This window comes from Neolamprologus brichardi, chromosome 2 (genome assembly GCF_056152115.1).
Source record: "Neolamprologus brichardi isolate AB-2024 chromosome 2, ASM5615211v1, whole genome shotgun sequence".
NCBI classification, from domain to species: Eukaryota; Metazoa; Chordata; class Actinopteri; order Cichliformes; family Cichlidae; genus Neolamprologus; species Neolamprologus brichardi.
The window spans coordinates 12,554,987-12,576,609 of NC_142105.1; the positions used below are offsets into that span (position 1 = coordinate 12,554,987).

General features: G+C 42.0%; 2 protein-coding genes across 3 annotated transcripts; both read right to left on the minus strand.

The window, feature by feature from the left end:
- Positions 1 to 229: 229 nt before the first annotated feature.
- LOC148106086 (uncharacterized) lies at positions 230 to 11,639 on the minus strand. Of its 2 annotated transcripts, XM_087847345.1 has the most exons (7): positions 11,108 to 11,639; positions 4,138 to 4,218; positions 3,083 to 3,130; positions 2,952 to 2,984; positions 2,429 to 2,476; positions 2,298 to 2,330; positions 230 to 585 (listed from the first exon to the last, which is right to left on the minus strand). In XM_087847345.1, exons 1-7 carry the CDS (start codon positions 11,637 to 11,639, stop codon positions 335 to 337), a joined length of 1,026 nt encoding a protein of 341 aa, XP_087703471.1. In that variant the 3' UTR covers positions 230 to 334. The 2 variants fall into 2 exon arrangements, with proteins under 2 accessions (XP_087703471.1, XP_087703467.1); XM_087847341.1 differs by lacking the exons at positions 2,298 to 2,330; positions 2,429 to 2,476.
- Positions 11,640 to 16,341: 4,702 nt separating this feature from the next.
- Positions 16,342 to 21,400, minus strand: LOC148106087 (N-lysine methyltransferase KMT5A-A-like). Its single transcript, XM_087830000.1, has 6 exons — positions 18,477 to 21,400; positions 18,218 to 18,380; positions 17,850 to 18,042; positions 17,667 to 17,738; positions 17,282 to 17,353; positions 16,342 to 16,368 (listed from the first exon to the last, which is right to left on the minus strand). Exons 1-6 carry the CDS (start codon positions 18,583 to 18,585, stop codon positions 16,342 to 16,344), a joined length of 636 nt encoding a protein of 211 aa, XP_087686126.1. The 5' UTR covers positions 18,586 to 21,400.
- Between the last annotated feature and the right edge of the window lie 223 nt (positions 21,401 to 21,623).

The window sequence follows — 21,623 nt, forward strand, 5'->3', positions numbered from 1 at the left end:
AGACAAATATTCAGTTCCAAAAGAAAAGGTTCCAGGGTTGTGTATCTTCAGAGTTCTTGAATTGGTAATAAGATACATGCTCAAGCACAGAAAAGGTGCTTTTCACATATCATGTTCCCTTTAAGTACGGTCTTTAGAGACAAAAAAAAATTATATATATATATATATATATATATATATATATATATATATATATATATATATATATATATATAAATAATAGCCAATCTGATGGTGAATACTCAAGTTTATTTCAACAAGAACACGTGCTTTTTGCAAACATGACATATATGTCAAACATCTGTGTATATATTTTTGTAACTTGATTAATCGTTTAGCGGCTGTTCCTTTTTTTTAGAGTTATGCCGCGGTTCCTGACGAAGTCTCTCACATTTTGAACAGAGCGACTGTCTAATACAGGACGTTCAGCATTTTTACACTGTTTGATTTCTGTCACAGTGGCTAGTTTCCCATTTGCAATGTGCCCACGGAAATGTCTCATGACTGCTGCAATCTCTTTGGGAGACCATGGACATTTTTGTCTCCTTCGAGGATTTTCCCCTTCTGCGCCATTTCCAGGGAATGCTACAAGGGGGAGAGAAAATAAGATCAGCTTACTTTTGATTTGTTAATTATTAAGTTATTATAAAGTTACTCTTCAAGAACAATATGGATGTAAACATCAAATCCATTTCATGGTACACATATCAAAAAGAAGTCCAGGCATTAACCACAGCATTTTTTCACTTGGTTTAAATAGCTGTGGGGCTTTAGATTTACACGGGGGTTTGGCTTTTTGCCATGTTAGATAAATACAGTGTCTTAAAAGCTATATTCTGATTAGAAGATCTAGCTCGTTCTTTCCCGCAAAAACATTAACTCAAAGAAAACTATTAAAGATAGAACTTCTAACTATGTGAATGCCACGGGACACCCAATTACAAAGTGACATTAGTTCCCATCCAGTTTCATCATGTCCTCCTTTATTGTCCTCTACTTCCAATCATGCAGAATCCAGGTTCAACCCATTACTTCAGCTTTGTCCTCTGATCTTTTCACTTAGTTTGTCAAGCAAATTATTCCTCATTTCCACCACTCTTATTCTCATGTGATTTTGTACTGTAACAGTAGCCCAGTTCAGACCTGGCATTATGACAAGTTCTGGGTGATCAGATACAACCAGCATTAATGAAAACTCTAAAGATATCCAGGATACTTTGAGGACTCATTCAAGATCCAGTGATGTAAGGCACACATTTGTTTCCATTCCTCTGAAAGTCAAAACAATCTGTTCCGAAGACAATGTAGGACAGTCTACTCTGATGTCATACTCAGCAAAACAAGATGACTCACATGAAACCTCTTTCTCATTTGATAAAAACCGTGAAACATGGGAGATTAAAAAACATTTGAGTCAGAAATAACTCGTGCAAAAAAATATTAGTTTAAAGATGTACACATTTACAGAATCACCAACACTGACAATAAACTCTCATATTGTCTCTTAAAATAAAAATAAAAAGATTTCAATCAAAAGGTGATCTAACATGCCAATGTAGTTTTCATATATGGTTTAAAAAGCAAGATAAGCAGTTTCCCATCTTTGTTTTCGAATAGTTATGAACATTTGAACTGTTAATCAGGCTTTTGAAGATGATTAATGGTAAGTATTAATATGCAATATTAGTATTTAAGCTGAGTTTACTGGAGCTTTAAGTGAGCCAACTTTCAAGTCGATGTGTACTGTAAACCTATGCAGACAGATCAGTATTTAAGGCTTTACTCTCACCATCCACTGGAGCACAACTTGGGCGTCATCAAGATATTACAAAATAGAGCAAAGACACAGCGGCCAGGGAAGCACAAGAACATGACATCAAGAAGGCCCCGAGTAAATGAGGTTATCCCAGCTGGACTTTTGTCAAACCTGGGAAGGCACCTAAAGAACGCTCCAGCCAATCCAGGAGCGAAGAAGGACAAGAACAGCTGATACGGATTTTCTTAAAAGATAACGTCTCTGTGGCTTTCAAATCCCAAAACTGAAATAAGAACCAAAATAAGAAAAGTATTCTAATGTTGAACCTGAGAAGAAAATTCCTCATGCCAACTTTAAGGTCATACTGGATATTAGTCATGAACTATGCAATGTTTGTAAAATTCTGGCATGTCATATTGACCAAACTTTCATATCAGATCTTGTCAAACACTGTTACAGAGATAACCATTTGCTAGTCTGTTGTTCAAAGAATCTGTTCAAAGGTGTCTTGATATTTTAAAATATTTTATTCTTGTGGTACCTCGTGATGTGCCTTCTCCAGCCGAGTCCACATCTGTAAATAGAAAAGTAAAACAAAAATATCACAAACAACATGAGTGGCTTGGTAATCATGGAAGAGCCATCAATATGCAGGGTGGTGGATAGTTATACCGTTTGAGGTGTTTGGAGGTTCCTCTACAGGTGGCATAGTACTCCTCCCTATAGTACAAGGAGTATTTTAGCTCAATATAGCAGTCACATTTTCTGTTCCTGTTTAGACTTTCCTTTAACACGAAAATAATTTTCACTAACAAGGAGAGAGGCACCCATAAATACAAGTAATCCTCAGGTCCATAGCTCAGTCCTAAAATGACTGAAGAAGTTTAAAGTTACATTGACCATTTCTTCAGCTGGCATATCAGTGAATTGTCATGATATATCTGCAGTACCAGTTAAAACTTTGGACACACCTGTTTATTCATTCTGAATTTGAATAAGCATTGTGTCTTTTCAAAGTAATCTTAACTGCATTTCCCAAAACTAGAAAGCATTTTACTAGAAATAAAACATAAAAGCCATCTACAAAGATGAAAGACATCAAAAATCCCGTCAAACACTGTTACAGAGATAACCATTTGCTAGTCTGTTGTTCAAAGATGTCTTGATATTTTAAAATATTTTATTCTTGTGGTACCTTGTGATGTGCCTTCTCCAGCCGAGTCCACATCTATAAATAGATAAGTAAAACAAAAATATCACAAACAACACGAGTGGCTTGGTAATTATGGAAGAGCCATCAATATGTAGGGTGATGGATAGTTATACCGTTTGAGGTGTTTGGAGGTTCCTCTACAGGTGGCATAGTACTCCTCCCTGTAGTACAATGAGTATTTTAGCTTAATATAGCAGTCACATTTTCTGTTCCTGTTTAGACTTTCCTTTAACACGACAATGATTTTCACTAACAAGGAGAGAGGCACCCATAAATACAAGTAATCCTCAGGTCCATAGCTCAGTCCTAAAATGACTGAGGTCGCCAGTCTCCCACAGGACTAACACAGAGAAAAACAACTATATGCAATCACATTCACATCAATGGGCAATTTAGAGTGACCAATTAACCTAACCCCAGTTTCTTTGGACTGTGCGAGGAAGCTGAAGTATGCCGAGAGAACCCACGCAAACATGGAGAAAACAACTCCATGTTTGCGGACCCTGGACCGATGAACTCAGGACCGTCTTGCTGTGAGGCAACAGTGCTAACCACTATGCTAACGTCCCGCCTTATCGACTGGGCAGCCAAGTCCAATAAGTGCACTTGCTGGGGTTAGGATAAGCGGAAGAGATGTTCTCGGCATACCTTGTAAAAATGTAAACACAATACTCCAACAGTCCAGTTATAAGACAATCATCATCAGTGGGCACACTGTAGGAAGTGGGTAATACTGTCAGAGGTCCCTGGAGGTACCTCAACAAATTGCCTAGTTCCCTTTTCTGTAGTTGAATAGTGTAGCTCAATATTAATGCTCTGTTGCGTTGTGGTTGATTCATTTACACACATCTCTGGCTAGATATCTGTAGCATCACAACACAAAACTATCAATGTAAGTACTATTACATTTTTTGTACTGATCTGGTTAGACCTTTCTTTAGTGACATTATTTGACAGACATCAATCTTTATGACTATGTCAAGAATAGCTTAAGCAGTGTATTAACCTCAGCCCAAAACAAATTAAGACATTTTCAATACTTAAGACTTACAGTGCACATATAATCCTTACTACTACCTTTTAAATAACTGTGTATACCTGAAACATCTCACAATATTGCATTCAACTGAATACTACATAAATATGAGTTGTTTGTTGGTGCATTTACCCATTTTTGTTTGTGCTGGTGGGTATTCTTTGTCAGCCTCGCCGTCTTCACTCTCACCAGAGTCTGTCAAGTCTAGGTTATCTGACAAAAAAATATGTTAAGCAGCATCTTGATGCATTCTCAATCATCCAGGTAAGTAAATCTCCAAGAGTTGATTCTGTTCATCTGGACATAGCGTTTTGTGGGAAAAACGTTTCGTCACTCATCCAAGTGACTTCTTCAGTCTCAGCTTACTGCAGGTTTCCCCAATCTTATAAACAGTACATTTGCATAATGACTGAAACCAGCCCACTGAAGGAACAATGGGCTGGGAGGTCAGTTCCTTAATCTTAATTATGCAAATTCTCATGACCATTGATCAACAACCACTGACCAAAACCCACTGATCAAAGACCACTGATCAATAGCCATGAGTACCATACACAGAGAGTTGGGGAATGGCTGCAATCACAGCACTGTAAGATGGCCTTAGGCCCCCTCCTTGATTATGAATCGAGGCATTCTGAATGCATCAAGACGTTTTAACCCACTTTGGCAAGGACGGCCTGAAGCTTGTACGTCAGTATGAGCAAACAGCACGTAAGATGGTGGATTACAGGAACCACCTGAGATTCAGCCTCAGATGCAGACAAAACCGGATTACTCCTAAAAGTCTGCAAATGAGCTCTTCGTTAAAGGCTTCCGGGCAACAAAAATCCTCCAGAAGGCACAGCATCAGTTGCTTAATGAACGGGTGAGGCAAACAAATTTTACCATGGACATGCTAAAATCTCAAGAGGAGCGGATCCAACAGAGACTGACAATGCTTCTAGATGAGAATACTCTTAAAAAGGTGTTTGACTTTACTGAGAAGGCTCGTCTAGCACAGCACAAGAAGTCTAAGACCAGGCAACAAAGGAAGTTTGACTTACTTGTTGTACGTCGGAAACCACGGCAAAATACGGAGAGTGTCCTCAGTGACCAGAAGAGACAAGGATGCGACACAGAGGATGTGGACAAGTGGGTGAAGAATTTGTCTGACAGACAGCTCACCGAAACAGAGAAAAACATCCTTGCTCAAGGGCTGAATTTTGCTGTCACACCGGGACAAATCCCGCTAGTGGAGCTGATCACAGCCACAGAAACAGCAATTCGTAACAACAATATTGCAGAAATGGAAGCATAGCAACTACAGACGAAAGTTTTGGCCTGTCTCAGCAATGCAAAGCCCCCAGCATCCAAAATCACCATGGAGAGGAAGGTGCTCCACCTGGAGACTCTGTTGTCCTGCTGGGAGACTTCAATGCTCACGTGGGTAACGACAGCAAGACTTGGAGGGGCGTGATTGGGAGGAACGGCCTCCCTGATCTGAACCCGAGCGGTGTTTTGTTATTGGACTTGGCCATAACAAACACCTTGTTCGAACATAAGAGTGTCCACAAGTGCACGTGGCACCAGGACGCTCTAGGCTGCAGATCGATGATTGATTTTGTAATCGTATCACCAGACCTGCGAACATATGTTCTGGACACTCAGGTAAAGAGAGGGGCTGAGCTGTCAACTGATCACCACCTGGTGGTGAGTTGGATCAGGTGGCAGGAGAGGACGCTGGACAGAACCGGTGCACCTAAACGCTAGGGGTGCAACGATACTCGTATCGATATTGAACCATTTGATACAGTGCTTTCGGTTCGGTACGCATATGTATCGAACAATACAACATTTTTAATTTATTTTATCAACTTCCCTTCTGACGATGCTGTCTGTGTTGAGCGCTCAGTGGATCTGCGCTCGACAGTGCAGCCTAGGCGGAGTAGTCGAACGCAGATTCACTGAGCGCAGGGCAAGCTAGCGAGACAGAAGCTAAGCTCGTTGCAACATGGCAAATTGAACCTCCCCCACCCTCATTCAGATCTGGCGTTTGGAACTATTTTGGTTTTCATGTGAAGTATGACCCTGAAGGTAAGCGCGTCATGGATTAAAGTAAAACAGTATGTTGGATGTGCCAGCAATGCTCAATTACATGGGTGGGAACTAGTGTGTTAGCGCAGTTAGCTCGTTGTGTTGGCCGTCCAGCCCCACGCACAAGGCAATCCGCAGTAGCTCGTTAACGGAGGTGTTGTGTCGTTAACCTCATTTCAGATTAACGCTGACAGCACTAGTGGGAACACAACGAATATGACTGCACATTTACTCCGACATCATCCTAGTGCAAAGACAAGTGGAAGCAGACAAAAACAACAAGCATGCATGCTACAAACTTTACCCGAGTCATTTAGACAGCCGTTAGCACATGATTCTCCTTATGGGGACCTGATATATTTAATATGGTGCTGAGAATATAGCCCAGAAGAAGCGTATAGTATAGCTTTTATTTTGGAAAGAGCCATTTCTCTGTAATAAACTCTCTTTTCCAAAGATGAGTGATTCCTCAATCAGATACAGGGCTCGCAAAATATATGTCAATGCTTTTGCATTCTTTCGGAAATGTAGCTGGGTAATTATGTCATTGGCATCGGTGAGCCACTGTCAATATGTGACATATTGAAATTGCGTTTGAATTTGCGCTTGTTTTTTGCTTTCACTTTGCAATCGTGCGAACTGCGTATAGAGAGCGACAGCACTGATTGGTGAGTGATGATAATTTGCGCACCAATTCCTCTGACATCTTATCAATCGTTAGCTTACTATGCAAACATGACAAGTGAAATCTCCCGCAGCAAGCTTAAACATGTGAGAGGTTGATCGCGCAGAGAATCGCTGAGCGTTATGTGAGTGCATGTGTAAAAGCAGCAGGATATATATTTTAGTTCTGCTGAGCCAAATAAGACAGGTCAGGGTGAAGAAGTGACAGCCAAACAAAGCTTACCACAAAACGGAAAAGTTATGACAAATCAGACTATAAGGCAAAAAGAAAGTGCAGCTTTATGGTTTCATGGACAAAAGAATTTCTGTGGCTGCAATATGACGAGCTAAATAACCAGGGCTGCACATAAGTGGTCCGCAGGTGCGCATTCGCTGTCAAAATAAAAAACGCGCACAAGATAAGAAGTTGCAACGCGTGTTTGCGTACATAGGATTTTCTGGAGGAGGACAGACATTTGTTTAGAACTCTTTGTTGAAGTTGATGTTGAAGAAGCAAAATCCTTTAAGCAATTACTTTGGTGTTCCTTCACCTCCAAAGAAATGGAGTCTAAACCACAAAAGAAGCGCGTATTCTCAGAAAAGTGGTTGCAGGAGGTGAGCTGGCTTCAAACAAATGATGAACGCACAGAGATGTGGTGCAGAATGTGCCGTGAAAATTTAATAAATGACAAATTAATAAAAAGGCATGAACATTTTTTTTGTATCGAAAAAATATCGAACCGTGACACCAAAGTATCGAACTGAACCGAACCGTGAATTTTGTGTATCGTTGCACCCCTACTAAACGCGTAGTGAGGGTGTGCTGGGAACGTCTAGCAGAGGCCCCAGTCCGCAAGATCTTCAACGCACACCTCCGGCAGAGCTTCAACAGCATTCCGAGGGAGACTGGGGACATTGAGTCCGAATGGACCATGATCAGCGTCTCCATTGCCGAAGCTGCTGCATTGAGCTGCGGCCGCAAGGTGGTTGGTGCCTGCCGTGGTGGTAATCACCTAACCAAATGGTGCACACCAGAGGTGAAAGGAGCCACCAGGCTGAAGAAGGAGTCCTATCAGGCTTGGTTAGCCTGTGGGACTCCGGAGGCAGTCGACAGGTATCGACAGGCCAAGCGGAATGCGGCTCGGGCAGTGGCTGAAGCAAAAACTCGGGTGTGGGAGGAGTTCGGGGAGGCCATGGAAAAAGACTTTCGGACTGCCTCGAAGAGATTCTGGCAAATCGTCAGGCGTCTCAGGAGGGGAATGCGGTGCTCTACCTGCGCTGTGTATAGTGCTGGCAGAGCGCTGCTGACGTCGACTGAGAAAATTGTCAGGCGGTGGAAGGAATACTTCGAGGACATCCTTAATCCCACTGACACGTCTTCCGAGGAGGAAGCAGAGTCTGGGGATGAGGGGAATGACCTACCAATTTCCGGCGGCGAGGTCACTGAGGCAGTTAAACAACTCCTTGGTGGCAGAGCCCCTGGTGTTGATGTGGTCCGCCCCGAGTTCCTGAAGGCTCTGGACGTTGTAGGGCTGTCCTGGTTGACACGCCTCTACAATGTTGCGTGGAGATCAGGGGCAGTACCCCTGGACTGGCAGACCGGGGTGGTGGTCCCCATCTTTAAGAAGGGAGACCGGAGGGTGTGTTCCAACTACAGGGGGCTCACACTCCTCAGCCTCCCTAGGAAAGTCTATGCCAGGGTGCTGGAAAGGAGAGTTCGTCTGCTAGTCGAACCTCGGACACAGGAGGAACAATGTGGTTTTCGTCCTGGTCGCAGAACACTGGACCAGCTCTTTATCCTCTCAAGGATACTTGAGGGTGCATGGGAGTTTGCCCAACCAGTCTACATGTGTTTTGTGGACTTGGAGAAGGCATTCGACCGTGTCCCTCAGGGTGTCCTGTGGGAGGTGTTGCGGGAGTATGGTGTATCAGGCCGATTATTACGGGCCATTCGATCCCTATACAACCGTTGCCAGAGCTTGGTTCGCGTTGCCGGCAGTAAGTCGGACTCGTTCCCGGTGGGTGATGGGCTCCGCCAGGGCTGCCCTTTGTCACCGGTTTTGTTCATAATTCTTATGGACAGGATTTCTAGGCGCAGCCAAGAAGTGGAGGGCTTTCACTTTGGTGGCCTCAGAATCTCAAGTCTGCTTTTTGCGGATGATGTGGTTCTGTTGGCTTCATCGGGTGAGGGCCTCCAGCTCGCAATGGAACGGTTCGCAGCCGAGGGTGAAGCAGCGGGAATGAGGATCAGCACCTCCAAATCTGAGGCCATGGTTCTCAGCCGGAAAAGGGTGGAGTGCCCACTCCGGGTCGGGGATGAGTTCCTGCCCCAAGTGGAGGAGTTCAAGTATCTCGGGGTCTTGTTCACGAGTGATGGGAGAAGGGAGCCGGAGATTGACAGACGGATTGGGGCTGCGGCTGCAGTGATGCGGACGCTTCACCGGTCCGTCGTGGTGAAGAGGGTGACCGAAAGAACGAGATTGCGGACACAAGCAGCAGAAATGAGCTTCCTCCGAAGGGTGGCTGGCCTCTCCCTCAGATATAGGGTGAGAAGTTCGGCCATCCGGGAGGGGCTCAGAGTAGAGCCGCTGCTGCTCCACATTGAAAGGAGCCAGCTGAGGTGGTACGGGCATCTGACAAGGATGCCTCCTGGGCGCCTCCTGGGCGCCTCCTGGGCGAGGTGTTCCGGGCATGTCCCACCGGGAGGAGGCCCCGGGGCAGGCCAGGACACGCTGGAGAGATTATATCTCTCGGCTGGCCTGGGGACGCCTTGGTGTTCCCCCGGATAAGCTGGAGGAGGTGGCTGGGGAGAGGGAGGTCTGGGCCTCTGCTTAGGCTGCTGCCCCTGCGACCCGGCCTCGGATAAAGCGGATGAAGATGGATGGATGGACGGGTGAGAGATGTCATTACGGAGGCAGATGAAACCATGGTCTTGTACGACGTTACATCTCTCTTCACTTGCATCCCAGTCACGGAAGCATTGAAGGTAGTCCGTAAGAGATTATGACACCAACCTCAGCAACAGGACCACTCTCAGCATCGACCAAGTGTGTTTGCTTTTGGAACTGTGTCTTCATTCCACCTACTTCACATACAAGGGTCAGTTCTACAGGCAGAAACATGGGTGTGCCATGGGCTCCCCAGTTTCACCCATCGTGGCCAATTTGTACATGGAAGAAGTGGAAAAGAGGGCTTTGCTATCCTACCCTGGAACACCACCAATCCATTGGTTCAGGTATGTGGATGACACCTGGGTGAAAATCAAATCTCAGGACGTACCACAATTCACGGATCACATTAACTCTGTGGACCGACACATGAAATTCACCAGGGAGGCTATGAAAAGTGGCAGGTTAGCTTTCTTAGACTGAGATTTCCATCAGTAATGGGGGACATCTAAAAGCTGACGTGTACCGTAAACCTACACATACGGATCAGTATTTAAGGTTTGACTCTCATCATCCACTGGAGCACAAACTGGGTGTCATTAGGAGCGAACACCATCCCCACTGACACAGCGGCCAAGGAGGCAGAAGAACATCACATCAGGAAGGCCCTGAGTAAATGTGGTTATCCCAGCTGGACTTTTGTCAAAGCTGGGACGGCTCCTAAAGAAAGCTCCAGCCAATCCAGGAGAGAAGGACAACTGCTGCCCAAACGAAAACCTGTAGTGATCCCATATGTGTCAGGAGTATCGGAGCAGTTGAGACGCATTTTATCTAAACACTGGGTCTCTGTGGCTTTCAAACCCCAAAACACTGTGCCAAAAACTAGTCCACCCCAAGGATCGGGTCCCCCGACACAAACAGAGTAAAATAGTGTACGCTGTTAAGTGCCAGGAGGATTGCCAGGATTTATACATCGGGGAAACCAAACAACCTCTGGCGAAGCGCATGGCACAACACAGAAGAGCTCTCTGTGAATGGTATTCATGGCCATTGATCAGTGGTCTTTGATCAGTGGGTTTTGGTCAGTGGTTGCTGATCAATGGTCATGAGAATTTGCATAATTAAGATTAAGGACTGACCTCCAAGCCCATTGTTCCTTCAGTGGGCTGGTTTCAGTCATTATGCAAATGTACTGTTTATAAGATTGAAACCTGCAGTCAGCTGAGACTGAAGAAGTCACTTGGATGAGTGACGAAACATTTCTCCCACAAAACACTATGTCCAGATGAACAGAATCAACTTCAGCTATGTCCAGATGAACAGAATCAACTTTTTGGAGATGTTAAACAGCAGGTACAAACATTCCTTGTTTCTCTTAACAGCTTTAATGTAAAAGTAAGGTTATTAAATATATTGTGTTAAGAACACTCAAAAGCTTAAAAACTAGACACCTTAAAATACTATCTACTTAGAAATACCTTCAATTTCAATCTCTTCCAATGTTTTGCCTTGGAGATTTCCAAGGGTCCCTTTCTCCATGGCAAGTAGTAGTTTTGATATTTTTGCCAGCTGGGTTGTAGCCTCTGGAAGTCTGTAAAATTCTCTGTGGACACGGATATCATGGCCTAGAAAGTCAGCAACTTGGTCAAGCTCGTGATTTTTTAGGTTCAAGACGTGTGACAAAGTTGCAACATGCTTGCGTAGCTGTGTTGACCTAAGGAGTTCAGGACTTTGTGCACGACAGTCATTTGCATAAATCCTGAGACAGTCCTGTCCTCTGTAAGGAGTCAAACAGTTGGGTCTTGCAAAGAGGAAGGGGTTTTCTTCCGGGACTCCACACTCTAGTCTTCTGCTTATGAGCTGCGTTAGGGCTTCAACCATGTCTGGTGATAACAGTACAGCAACCTGCTCATCAACTTCAAAGGAGGACGATGCCATGGGCACAGCAGCTTGAGAACGGTCAGGGTGCTCTGAAACCTTGTGCAAGCAAACACAAAAGTACATTAACATCCATTCAACACAGATACGTTGAGACTATACAATACAATTATGAAGGTACACTGGTTATTGACATAAATGAGGTAAATGTAATGAATTAATATTGAGTGAAAATTAATTCTCCAGTGTGAACCAACATGACACTCGGCAGTATCCACACACAGTCCTCATAATGTAGGTATCTTACATTAACCAACACTATAGGACTTGTGTCTAACACCCTCACTATCAACATCCAAACAACTCGGCTGTGTTCTTGTTGCAATAATAACAGCACCAGAAAATTAGTCACCTGCTCATCAACTTCAAAGGAGGACGATGCCATGGGCACAGCAGCTTGAGAACGGTCAGGGTGCTCTGAAACCTTGTGCAAGCAAACACAAAAGTACATTAACATCCATTCAACACAGATACGTTGAGACTATACAATACAATTATGAAGGTACACTGGTTATTGACATAAATGAGGTAAATGTAATGAAGTAATATTGAGTGAAAATTAATTCTCCAGTGTGAACCAACATGACTCTCGGCAGTATCCACACACAGTCCTCATAATAATGTACCTGAAAGCTTCATACACTGCAGGGTCTCTGTTACACACAGACTTGAGAGCCCATCTTTCAATAGACTTACGCATCCAAAACACACACAGTCCTCATAATGTAGGTATCTTACATTAACCAACACTATAGGACTTGTGTCTAAAACCCTCACTATCAACATCCAAACAACTCGGCTGTGTTCTTGTTGCAATAATAACAACACCAGAAAATTAGTCACCTGCTCATCAACTTCAAAGGAGGACGATGCCATGGGCACAGCAGCTTGAGGACGGCCAGGGTGCTCTGAAACCTTGTGCAAGCAAACACAAAAGTACATTAACATCCATTCAACACAGATACGTTGAGACTATACAATACAGTTATGAAGGTACACTGGTTATTGACATAAATGAGGTAAATGTAATGAATTAATATTGAGTGAAAATTAATTCTCCAGTGTGAACCAACATGACACTCGGCAGTATCCACACACAGTCCTCATAATGTAGGTATCTTACATTAACCAACACTATAGGACTTGTGTCTAACACCCTCACTATCAACATCCAAACAACTCGGCTGTGTTCTTGTTGCAATAATAACACCACCAGAAAATTAGTCACCTGCTCATCAACTTCAAAGGAGGACGATGCCATGGGCACAGCAGCTTGAGAACGGTCAGGGTGCTCTGAAACCTTGTGCAAGCAAACACAAAAGTACATTAACATCCATTCAACACAGATACGTTGAGACTATACAATACAATTATGAAGGTACACTGGTTATTGACATAAATGAGGTAAATGTAATGAAGTAATATTGAGTGAAAATTAATTCTCCAGTGTGAACCAACATGACTCTCGGCAGTATCCACACACAGTCCTCATAATAATGTACCTGAAAGCTTCATACACTGCAGGGTCTCTGTTACACACAGACTTGAGAGCCCATCTTTCAATAGACTTACGCATCCAAAACACACACAGTCCTCATAATGTAGGTATCTTACATTAACCAACACTATAGGACTTGTGTCTAAAACCCTCACTATCAACATCCAAACAACTCGGCTGTGTTCTTGTTGCAATAATAACAACACCAGAAAATTAGTCACCTGCTCATCAACTTCAAAGGAGGACGATGCCATGGGCACAGCAGCTTGAGGACGGCCAGGGTGCTCTGAAACCTTGTGCAAGCAAACACAAAAGTACATTAACATCCATTCAACACAGATACGTTGAGACTATACAATACAATTATGAAGGTACACTGGTTATTGACATAAATGAGGTAAATGTAATGAATTAATATTGAGTGAAAATTAATTCTCCAGTGTGAACCAACATGACACTCGGCAGTATCCACACACAGTCCTCATAATGTAGGTATCTTACATTAACCAACACTATAGGACTTGTGTCTAACACCCTCACTATCAACATCCAAATAACTCGGCTGTGTTCTTGTTGCAATAATAACAACACCAGAAAATTAGTCACCTGCTCATCAACTTCAAAGGAGGACGATGCCATGGGCACAGCAGCTTGAGAACGGTCAGGGTGCTCTGAAACCTTGTGCAAGCAAACACAAAAGTACATTAACATCCATTCAACACAGATACGTTGAGACTATACAATACAATTATGAAGGTACACTGGTTATTGACATAAATTAGGTAAATCTAATGAATTAATATTGAGTGAAAATTAATTCTCCAGTGTGAACCAACATGACACTCGGCAGTATCCACACACAGTCCTCATAATAATGTACCTGAAAGCTTCATACACTGCAGGGTCTCTGTTACACACAGACTTGAGAGCCCATCTTTCAATAGACTTACGCATCCAAAACACACACAGTCCTCATAATGTAGGTATCTTACATTAACCAACACTATAGGACTTGTGTCTAAAACCCTCACTATCAACATCCAAACAACTCGGCTGTGTTCTTGTTGCAATAATAACAACACCAGAAAATTAGTCACCTGCTCATCAACTTCAAAGGAGGACGATGCCATGGGCACAGCAGCTTGAGGACGGCCAGGGTGCTCCGAAACCTTGTGCAAGCAAACACAAAAGTACATTAACATCCATTCAACACAGATACGTTGAGACTATACAATACAATTATGAAGGTACACTGGTTATTGACATAAATGAGGTAAATGTAATGAAGTAATATTGAGTGAAAATTAATTCTCCAGTGTGAACCAACATGACTCTCGGCAGTATCCACACACAGTCCTCATAATAATGTACCTGAAAGCTTCATACACTGCAGGGTCTCTGTTACACACAGACTTGAGAGCCCATCTTTCAATAGACTTACGCATCCAAAACACACACAGTCCTCATAATGTAGGTATCTTACATTAACCAACACTATAGGACTTGTGTCTAACACCCTCACTATCAACATCCACACAACTCGGCTGTGTTCTTGTTGCAATAATAACAACACCAGAAAATTAGTCACCTGCTCATCAACTTCAAAGGAGGACGATGCCATGGGCACAGCAGCTTGAGGACGGCCAGGGTGCTCTGAAACCTTGTTCAAGCAAACACAAAAGTACATTAACATCCATTCAACACAGATACGTTGAGACTATACAATACAGTTATGAAGGTACACTGGTTATTGACATAAATGAGGTAAATGTAATGAATTAATATTGAGTGAAAATTAATTCTCCAGTGTGAACCAACATGACACTCGGCAGTATCCACACACAGTCCTCATAATGTAGGTATCTTACATTAACCAACACTATAGGACTTGTGTCTAACACCCTCACTATCAACATCCAAACAACTCGGCTGTGTTCTTGTTGCAATAATAACAACACCAGAAAATTAGTCACCTGCTCATCAACTTCAAAGGAGGACGATGCCATGGGCACAGCTGCTTGAGGACGGCCAGGGTGCTCTGAAACCTTGTGCAAGCAAACACAAAAGTACATTAACATCTATTCAACACAGATACGTTGAGACTATACAATACAGTTATGAAGGTACACTGGTTATTGACATAAATGAGGTAAATGTAATGAAGTAATATTGAGTGAAAATTAATTCTCCAGTGTGAACCAACATGACTCTCGGCAGTATCCACACACAGTCCTCATAATAATGTACCTGAAAGCTTCATACACTGCAGGGTCTCTGTTACACACAGACTTGAGAGCCCATCTTTCAATAGACTTACGCATCCAAAACACACACAGTCCTCATAATGTAGGTATCTTACATTAACCAACACTATAGGACTTGTGTCTAACACCCTCACTATCAACATCCAAACAACTCGGCTGTGTTCTTGTTGCAATAATAACAACACCAGAAAATTAGTCACCTGCTCATCAACTTCAAAGGAGGACGATGCCATGGGCACAGCAGCTTGAGGACGGCCAGGGTGCTCTGAAACCTTGTGCAAGCAAACACAAAAGTACATTAACATCCATTCAACACAGATACGTTGAGACTATACAATACAATTATGAAGGTACACTGGTTATTGACATAAATGAGGTAAATGTAATGAATTAATATTGAGTGAAAATTAATTCTCCAGTGTGAACCAACATGACACTCGGCAGTATCCACACACAGTCCTCATAATGTAGGTATCTTACATTAACCAACACTATAGGACTTGTGTCTAACACCCTCACTATCAACATCCAAATAACTCGGCTGTGTTCTTGTTGCAATAATAACACCACCAGAAAATTAGTCACCTGCTCATCAACTTCAAAGGAGGACGATGCCATGGGCACAGCAGCTTGAGGACGGCCAGGGTGCTCTGAAACCTTGTGCAAGCAAACACAAAAGTACATTAACATCCATTCAACACAGATACGTTGAGACTATACAATACAATTATGAAGGTACACTGGTTATTGACATAAATGAGGTAAATGTAATGAAGTAATATTGAGTGAAAATTAATTCTCCAGTGTGAACCAACATGACTCTCGGCAGTATCCACACACAGTCCTCATAATAATGTACCTGAAAGCTTCATACACTGCAGGGTCTCTGTTACACACAGACTTGAGAGCCCATCTTTCAATAGACTTACGCATCCAAAACACACACAGTCCTCATAATGTAGGTATCTTACATTAACCAACACTATAGGACTTGTGTCTAAAACCCTCCCTATCAATATCCAAACAACTCGGCTGTGTTCTTGTTGCAATAATAACAACACCAGAAAATTAGTCACCTGCTCATCAACTTCAAAGGAGGACGATGCCATGGGCACAGCAGCTTGAGGACGGCCAGGGTGCTCTGAAACCTTGTGCAAGCAAACACAAAAGTACATTAACATCCATTCAACACAGATACGTTGAGACTATACAATACAGTTATGAAGGTACACTGGTTATTGACATAAATGAGGTAAATGTAATGAATTAATATTGAGTGAAAATTAATTCTCCAGTGTGAACCAACATGACACTCGGCAGTATCCACACACAGTCCTCATAATGTAGGTATCTTACATTAACCAACACTATAGGACTTGTGTCTAACACCCTCACTATCAACATCCAAACAACTCGGCTGTGTTCTTGTTGCAATAATAACACCACCAGAAAATTAGTCACCTGCTCATCAACTTCAAAGGAGGACGATGCCATGGGCACAGCAGCTTGAGAACGGTCAGGGTGCTCTGAAACCTTGTGCAAGCAAACACAAAAGTACATTAACATCCATTCAACACAGATACGTTGAGACTATACAATACAATTATGAAGGTACACTGGTTATTGACATAAATGAGGTAAATGTAATGAAGTAATATTGAGTGAAAATTAATTCTCCAGTGTGAACCAACATGACACTCGGCAGTATCCACACACAGTCCTCATAATAATGTACCTGAAAGCTTCATACACTGCAGGGTCTCTGTTACACACAGACTTGAGAGCCCATCTTTCAATAGACTTATGCATCCAAAACACACACAGTCCTCATAATGTAGGTATCTTACATTAACCAACACTATAGGACTTGTGTCTAACACCCTCACTATCAACATCCACACAACTCGGCTGTGTTCTTGTTGCAATAATAACAACACCAGAAAATTAGTCACCTGCTCATCAACTTCAAAGGAGGACGATGCCATGGGCACAGCTGCTTGAGAACGGTCAGGGTGCTCTGAAACCTTGTGCAAGCAAACACAAAAGTACATTAACATCCATTCAACACAGATACGTTGAGACTATACAATACAGTTATGAAGGTACACTGGTTATTGACATAAATGAGGTAAATGTAATGAAGTAATATTGAGTGAAAATTAATTCTCCAGTGTGAACCAACATGACTCTCGGCAGTATCCACACACAGTCCTCATAATGTAGGTATCTTACATTAACCAACACTATAGGACTTGTGTCTAACATCCTCACTATCAACATCCACACAACTCGGCTGTGTTCTTGTTGCAATAATAACACCACCAGAAAATTAGTCACCTGCTCATCAACTTCAAAGGAGGACGATGCCATGGGCACAGCAGCTTGAGAACGGTCAGGGTGCTCCGAAACCTTGTGCAAGCAAACACAAAAGTACATTAACATCCATTCAACACAGATACGTTGAGACTATACAATACAGTTACGTAGCTACACTACGGTAAATGTAAATATAATATGTACCTTTACTCTCCATGGCCAGTCAGAGTCACCGTAGTTGTATGTTATTGCTTCCCCCGGCTTGATGTCTTTTATGGCAAATAAACAGAGATGAGGCTTTCCATTTACTGTGATTGTCCTCATTTTGCTGTTTGGGCTCACGTGATCGTCATTCACCAGTCTGCCCAAGGAGCCATCCTCTCTGGCTGCATCAATGCTGAGATAACAAAAAATGTAAGACACAAAATTACACAAGGTTTATAAAAAGGCTGAACAATTTGATTACATTTTTAATTATATGGATTTGTAACAAGCTAGCAGTTTGTCTTAATGTGGTCGTCACAACTTTTGCAAAAAGTAGGCTGAAAAATGAATTATTTTAATTTACATACCACAATTGTTGTCCATTGTACCTGAATTCAAAAAGAAAAACCTTTAAGGCGTCATGGTACAATCTTGTTCTGTTTTCATATTCCTTCTTGGTTACAACGTCTCCGCGATATTCCAGAAGGAAGTCTCCTTTGTTATAGTTGCACCTACTAAACACTCCTCGACCTTACAAAGAAAATAGAAAATGTCAACATGGGTCTACTACAATGGTTAAACTTATGACTGTGCCAAAAATCCTCAACAAGTATCCTAGTACCTCACCTTTTACTGAATTTATGAATTTCACTTCAAATCCATCTTTGTCCTGCCCCAAAGATGAAAATTTTACTGCTTCATCTTTTGGTTTAATTTTTGCTCTCGGGGGCCTCATTGCAATACACTGTCTCAGAAAAAGAAAAAAAAATAGTACAATTTATTTAATATTTCAGGAAAATAGTTGATAATGAAAACTGATCTTTCACAGGAGGTGTCTTTAACCCTCTGGAGTCAATGGTATAATCGGCTGTTTTTGACTACTTTTGATTTAATTGTTTTATCGGCTCATGTTCATTTATCCACCACAATAGGAAATGAGATTGTTGGGTTTTTCTCTGTATCTATGAAGCGCCTTGAGGCGACTTTTGTTGTGATTTGGCGCTATATAAATAAAATTGAATTGAGAGGCAATAATGTATCTATGTTTTGTTTTTTAAGAAAATACCGTTTTTATATTTTCCTGCACTAAACTTGACGACAGTTTTCAGGAAAAAGCGTAAATTGTGTATCATAACTCTGGTTTTACTTGGCCTATCAACACATTTTTAAAAACTGTTATATACGCATGTTGCTGATACACCGTAAATTGGTCATATAATCTGCACTCCAGAGAGTTAAATGTTAGCTACCTCGGTTATCTGAAATGTCTCATTAATAGCGTGTCACCTATATTTCAGCGTTGCTTAAAATCTGGAGACAGTGGGATGGATGAATAAATAATAACATCTCAGTAATTTCAAATGTTACAGTTTAACTAAAAAGGTGTGTGTTAGACTAGGTATTTAACCTTGACTAATTAAATACACAACCGCGTGTCATCAAAAAAGCTAGCTTTAGCATGAGAATTACATTGAAATACAAAACTCAATCAAGGAATATACACCAAAGAAAAATCTCAACAAAACTAAATCTGACCAGTTGCTGGGCTACAAAGCTGGCAAAATTCGAAAGTTTAAAGTTTAAAGTTACCTGTTGGCTTCTCCACACCAGCGTCGGTGTCGGTACTCCTCAACTCGAAGTCACGAAGTGAGGGGGAGGGGTGAAAAACAGCTCATTGGCTAAAAAGTGGTCAGGTGATGAGAGTTCTGACTTTTTTATGGAATTTCAGTGAAACATTTACAGTGACGAAGGACTGAGTTTTATTGCATTTGTTTGTTTATAGGAAATTCCTCTTTTAAAAAGTATTTAGTTATTTATTTGAGGCAAAGGTACACTACAAGGGAATACATGTTTCATCACACACCACCAGCCGAGGTCCACCACTGAAGCAATGGTTTTACACTTGCATCTGCATATGTTAAACAAATCTGAGATTCAACCAACAACATAGTGTGACATATTTTAGATCCTTATGTTAAACCAGCATGTATCAAGATGTGGCTTTCTTCGGAAAAATGTATTTAATTATTATATTTTTGTTCTGATCTTTTGTTTGAAGATACAGAAGGTGCATCCTGAAACCAATGAATTTATCACTAGCAATTATGGACAGTTTGAGAAACCAAACATTGTTTTGTTTAGCAGTACAGAATAAATGAGATCATATGATATGACTAAAAAAATCTGAAACTAATAAATCCTATGGAAATTATACAGTGTAAAATTGGCTCTGTTTACAATATAGAACAAGCAGAACAAAACCTTAAAGAAACATGCCATTTTCCTGCATTAGTTATTAGTTATAACAACAAACTTGACAGATTAAATGCAAAACATGTATGTTAGGTTGAATAGATATGATAATTTGATAGTAGTTATTGAGTGAGTAGTTGTTTGGCTGTGTGTTATAGACAGGGGTGCACATAACTGGTACGCAGGTACGAATGCGTGACAAAAATTAGGAATGCGTAGTGACACTTTGCGTACTTGACTGTCTCATTTAATCTTACATGTGTTGCTTGTCACCAGCTAAATGTCCAAAAAAACAACAGACATTAAGCAGCTTCTTTGGTGTGCCACCACTTTCTAAGAAACACCAACCAGAGCCAGAGAAAAGACTTTTTTCAGAAAAGTGGCTCCAAGATGTGCCGTGGCTTGAAGCTAACAATCACATCCACATCTAGCAGACAAATCAGGTGTGTTTTTTAAAGGCTCAAAGAATTTTAACCATCCTTTATTTGACAAACATGAAAAAAAGTAAGGTGTCACGGTTCTGGGTCATTTTGACCCAGCATTTTGAGTTCTTGTGTTTTGGTTTAATTTTGGATTGTATTCTGATTCTTGTGCTTTGTTGATTATTAGTAGAATTCTATGTTTTTGTTTATTCTTGTTAAGGGATTAGTTCTTAGGTTTTGTGTCTCATGTTTAGTGTAGATTTGTTCTGGTGCCCTCCTGTAGGTTTAGTTTAGTGTCTAGTCTGCATCTTTGTGTAGTTGTTTCTTGTTTCCTGTTTTATTGTGAAGGTCCGTGTCTTATGTGAGTGTATTCAGTTTAGCTTCCCTTGTCTCGTCTCGTCAATTACTTCCAGTTGTGTTCCCCACCTGTGTGTATTTAAGTCGTGTCTTCTCGTGTGCTGGTCGCTGGTCTGTCTGTGTTTCAACCGTGTTCACCCTGCTGTCCAACTTCAGGTTCAACTGCTCACCTTCCTTCATGTTCGTGTTCATGTTTGCTGTTCAGTAGTTTAGTTTGTCCCAGTATAGATTAGTTTTGTTTCCGTTTTGCCATTTCCACCTTGTGCTTTATTTTTTCAATAAATCTCCTTCGCATCTACGAGTACCTGCGCTTGGATCCTCATTTAATTCCTCCACATGTCTCATCCCGTTCGCTGTGACATTACTGACCAGCCACATTATGGATCCATCGGCATTTGCCCCACCCAAGGAACTTCAGGAGGTCATAATCGACTCTGCTTCCAGGTTGGTCAACCTATGGCTAGAGCATGAGGGAGAGTGAGCTGCTCTGCGCTGTGGAAGCCAGGCTACAGCAGCTCATTTCCGGCCACCCCTGGCTATTGGACTAAGTGCACCCGCTCATTCAGGATTTCATTCTCCACAAACTTCATCTTCACCCTCCCCCACTCAGTCTGCAGCCCCGCCTGCAGCTCAAGTCTGCAGCCCCGCTGCCTGCAGCTCGGTCTGCAGCCCTGCTGCCTTTAGCTCAGTTGCCAACTCCACCACCATTATCATCTCAACCATTACTTCAGTCGCCCTCAGT

What these genes read in the sequence shown, in the direction of transcription:
- LOC148106086 (XM_087847345.1), bottom strand. Translation starts at nt 11,639, where the DNA reads ATGTTAATGTACTTTTGTGTTTGCTTGCACAAGGTTTCAGAGCACCCT. An exon ending in ACCAGCACAAACAAAAATGG is followed by an intron (nt 3,131 to 4,137) that starts GTAAATGCACCA and finishes ATTGTACTACAG; the next exon opens with GGAGGAGTACTATGCCACCT. An exon ending in TGGAGAAGGCACATCACAAG is followed by an intron (nt 2,477 to 2,951) that starts GTACCACAAGAA and finishes CTTGTACTATAG; the next exon opens with GGAGGAGTACTATGCCACCT.
- LOC148106087 (XM_087830000.1), bottom strand. Translation starts at nt 18,585, where the DNA reads ATGAGGCCCCCGAGAGCAAAAATTAAACCAAAAGATGAAGCAGTAAAA. An exon ending in ACTGGCCATGGAGAGTAAAG is followed by an intron (nt 17,739 to 17,849) that starts GTACATATTATA and finishes TGCTTGCACAAG; the next exon opens with GTTTCGGAGCACCCTGACCG. An exon ending in CCTTTGAAGTTGATGAGCAG is followed by an intron (nt 16,369 to 17,281) that starts GTGACTAATTTT and finishes TATTGCAACAAG; the next exon opens with AACACAGCCGAGTTGTTTGG.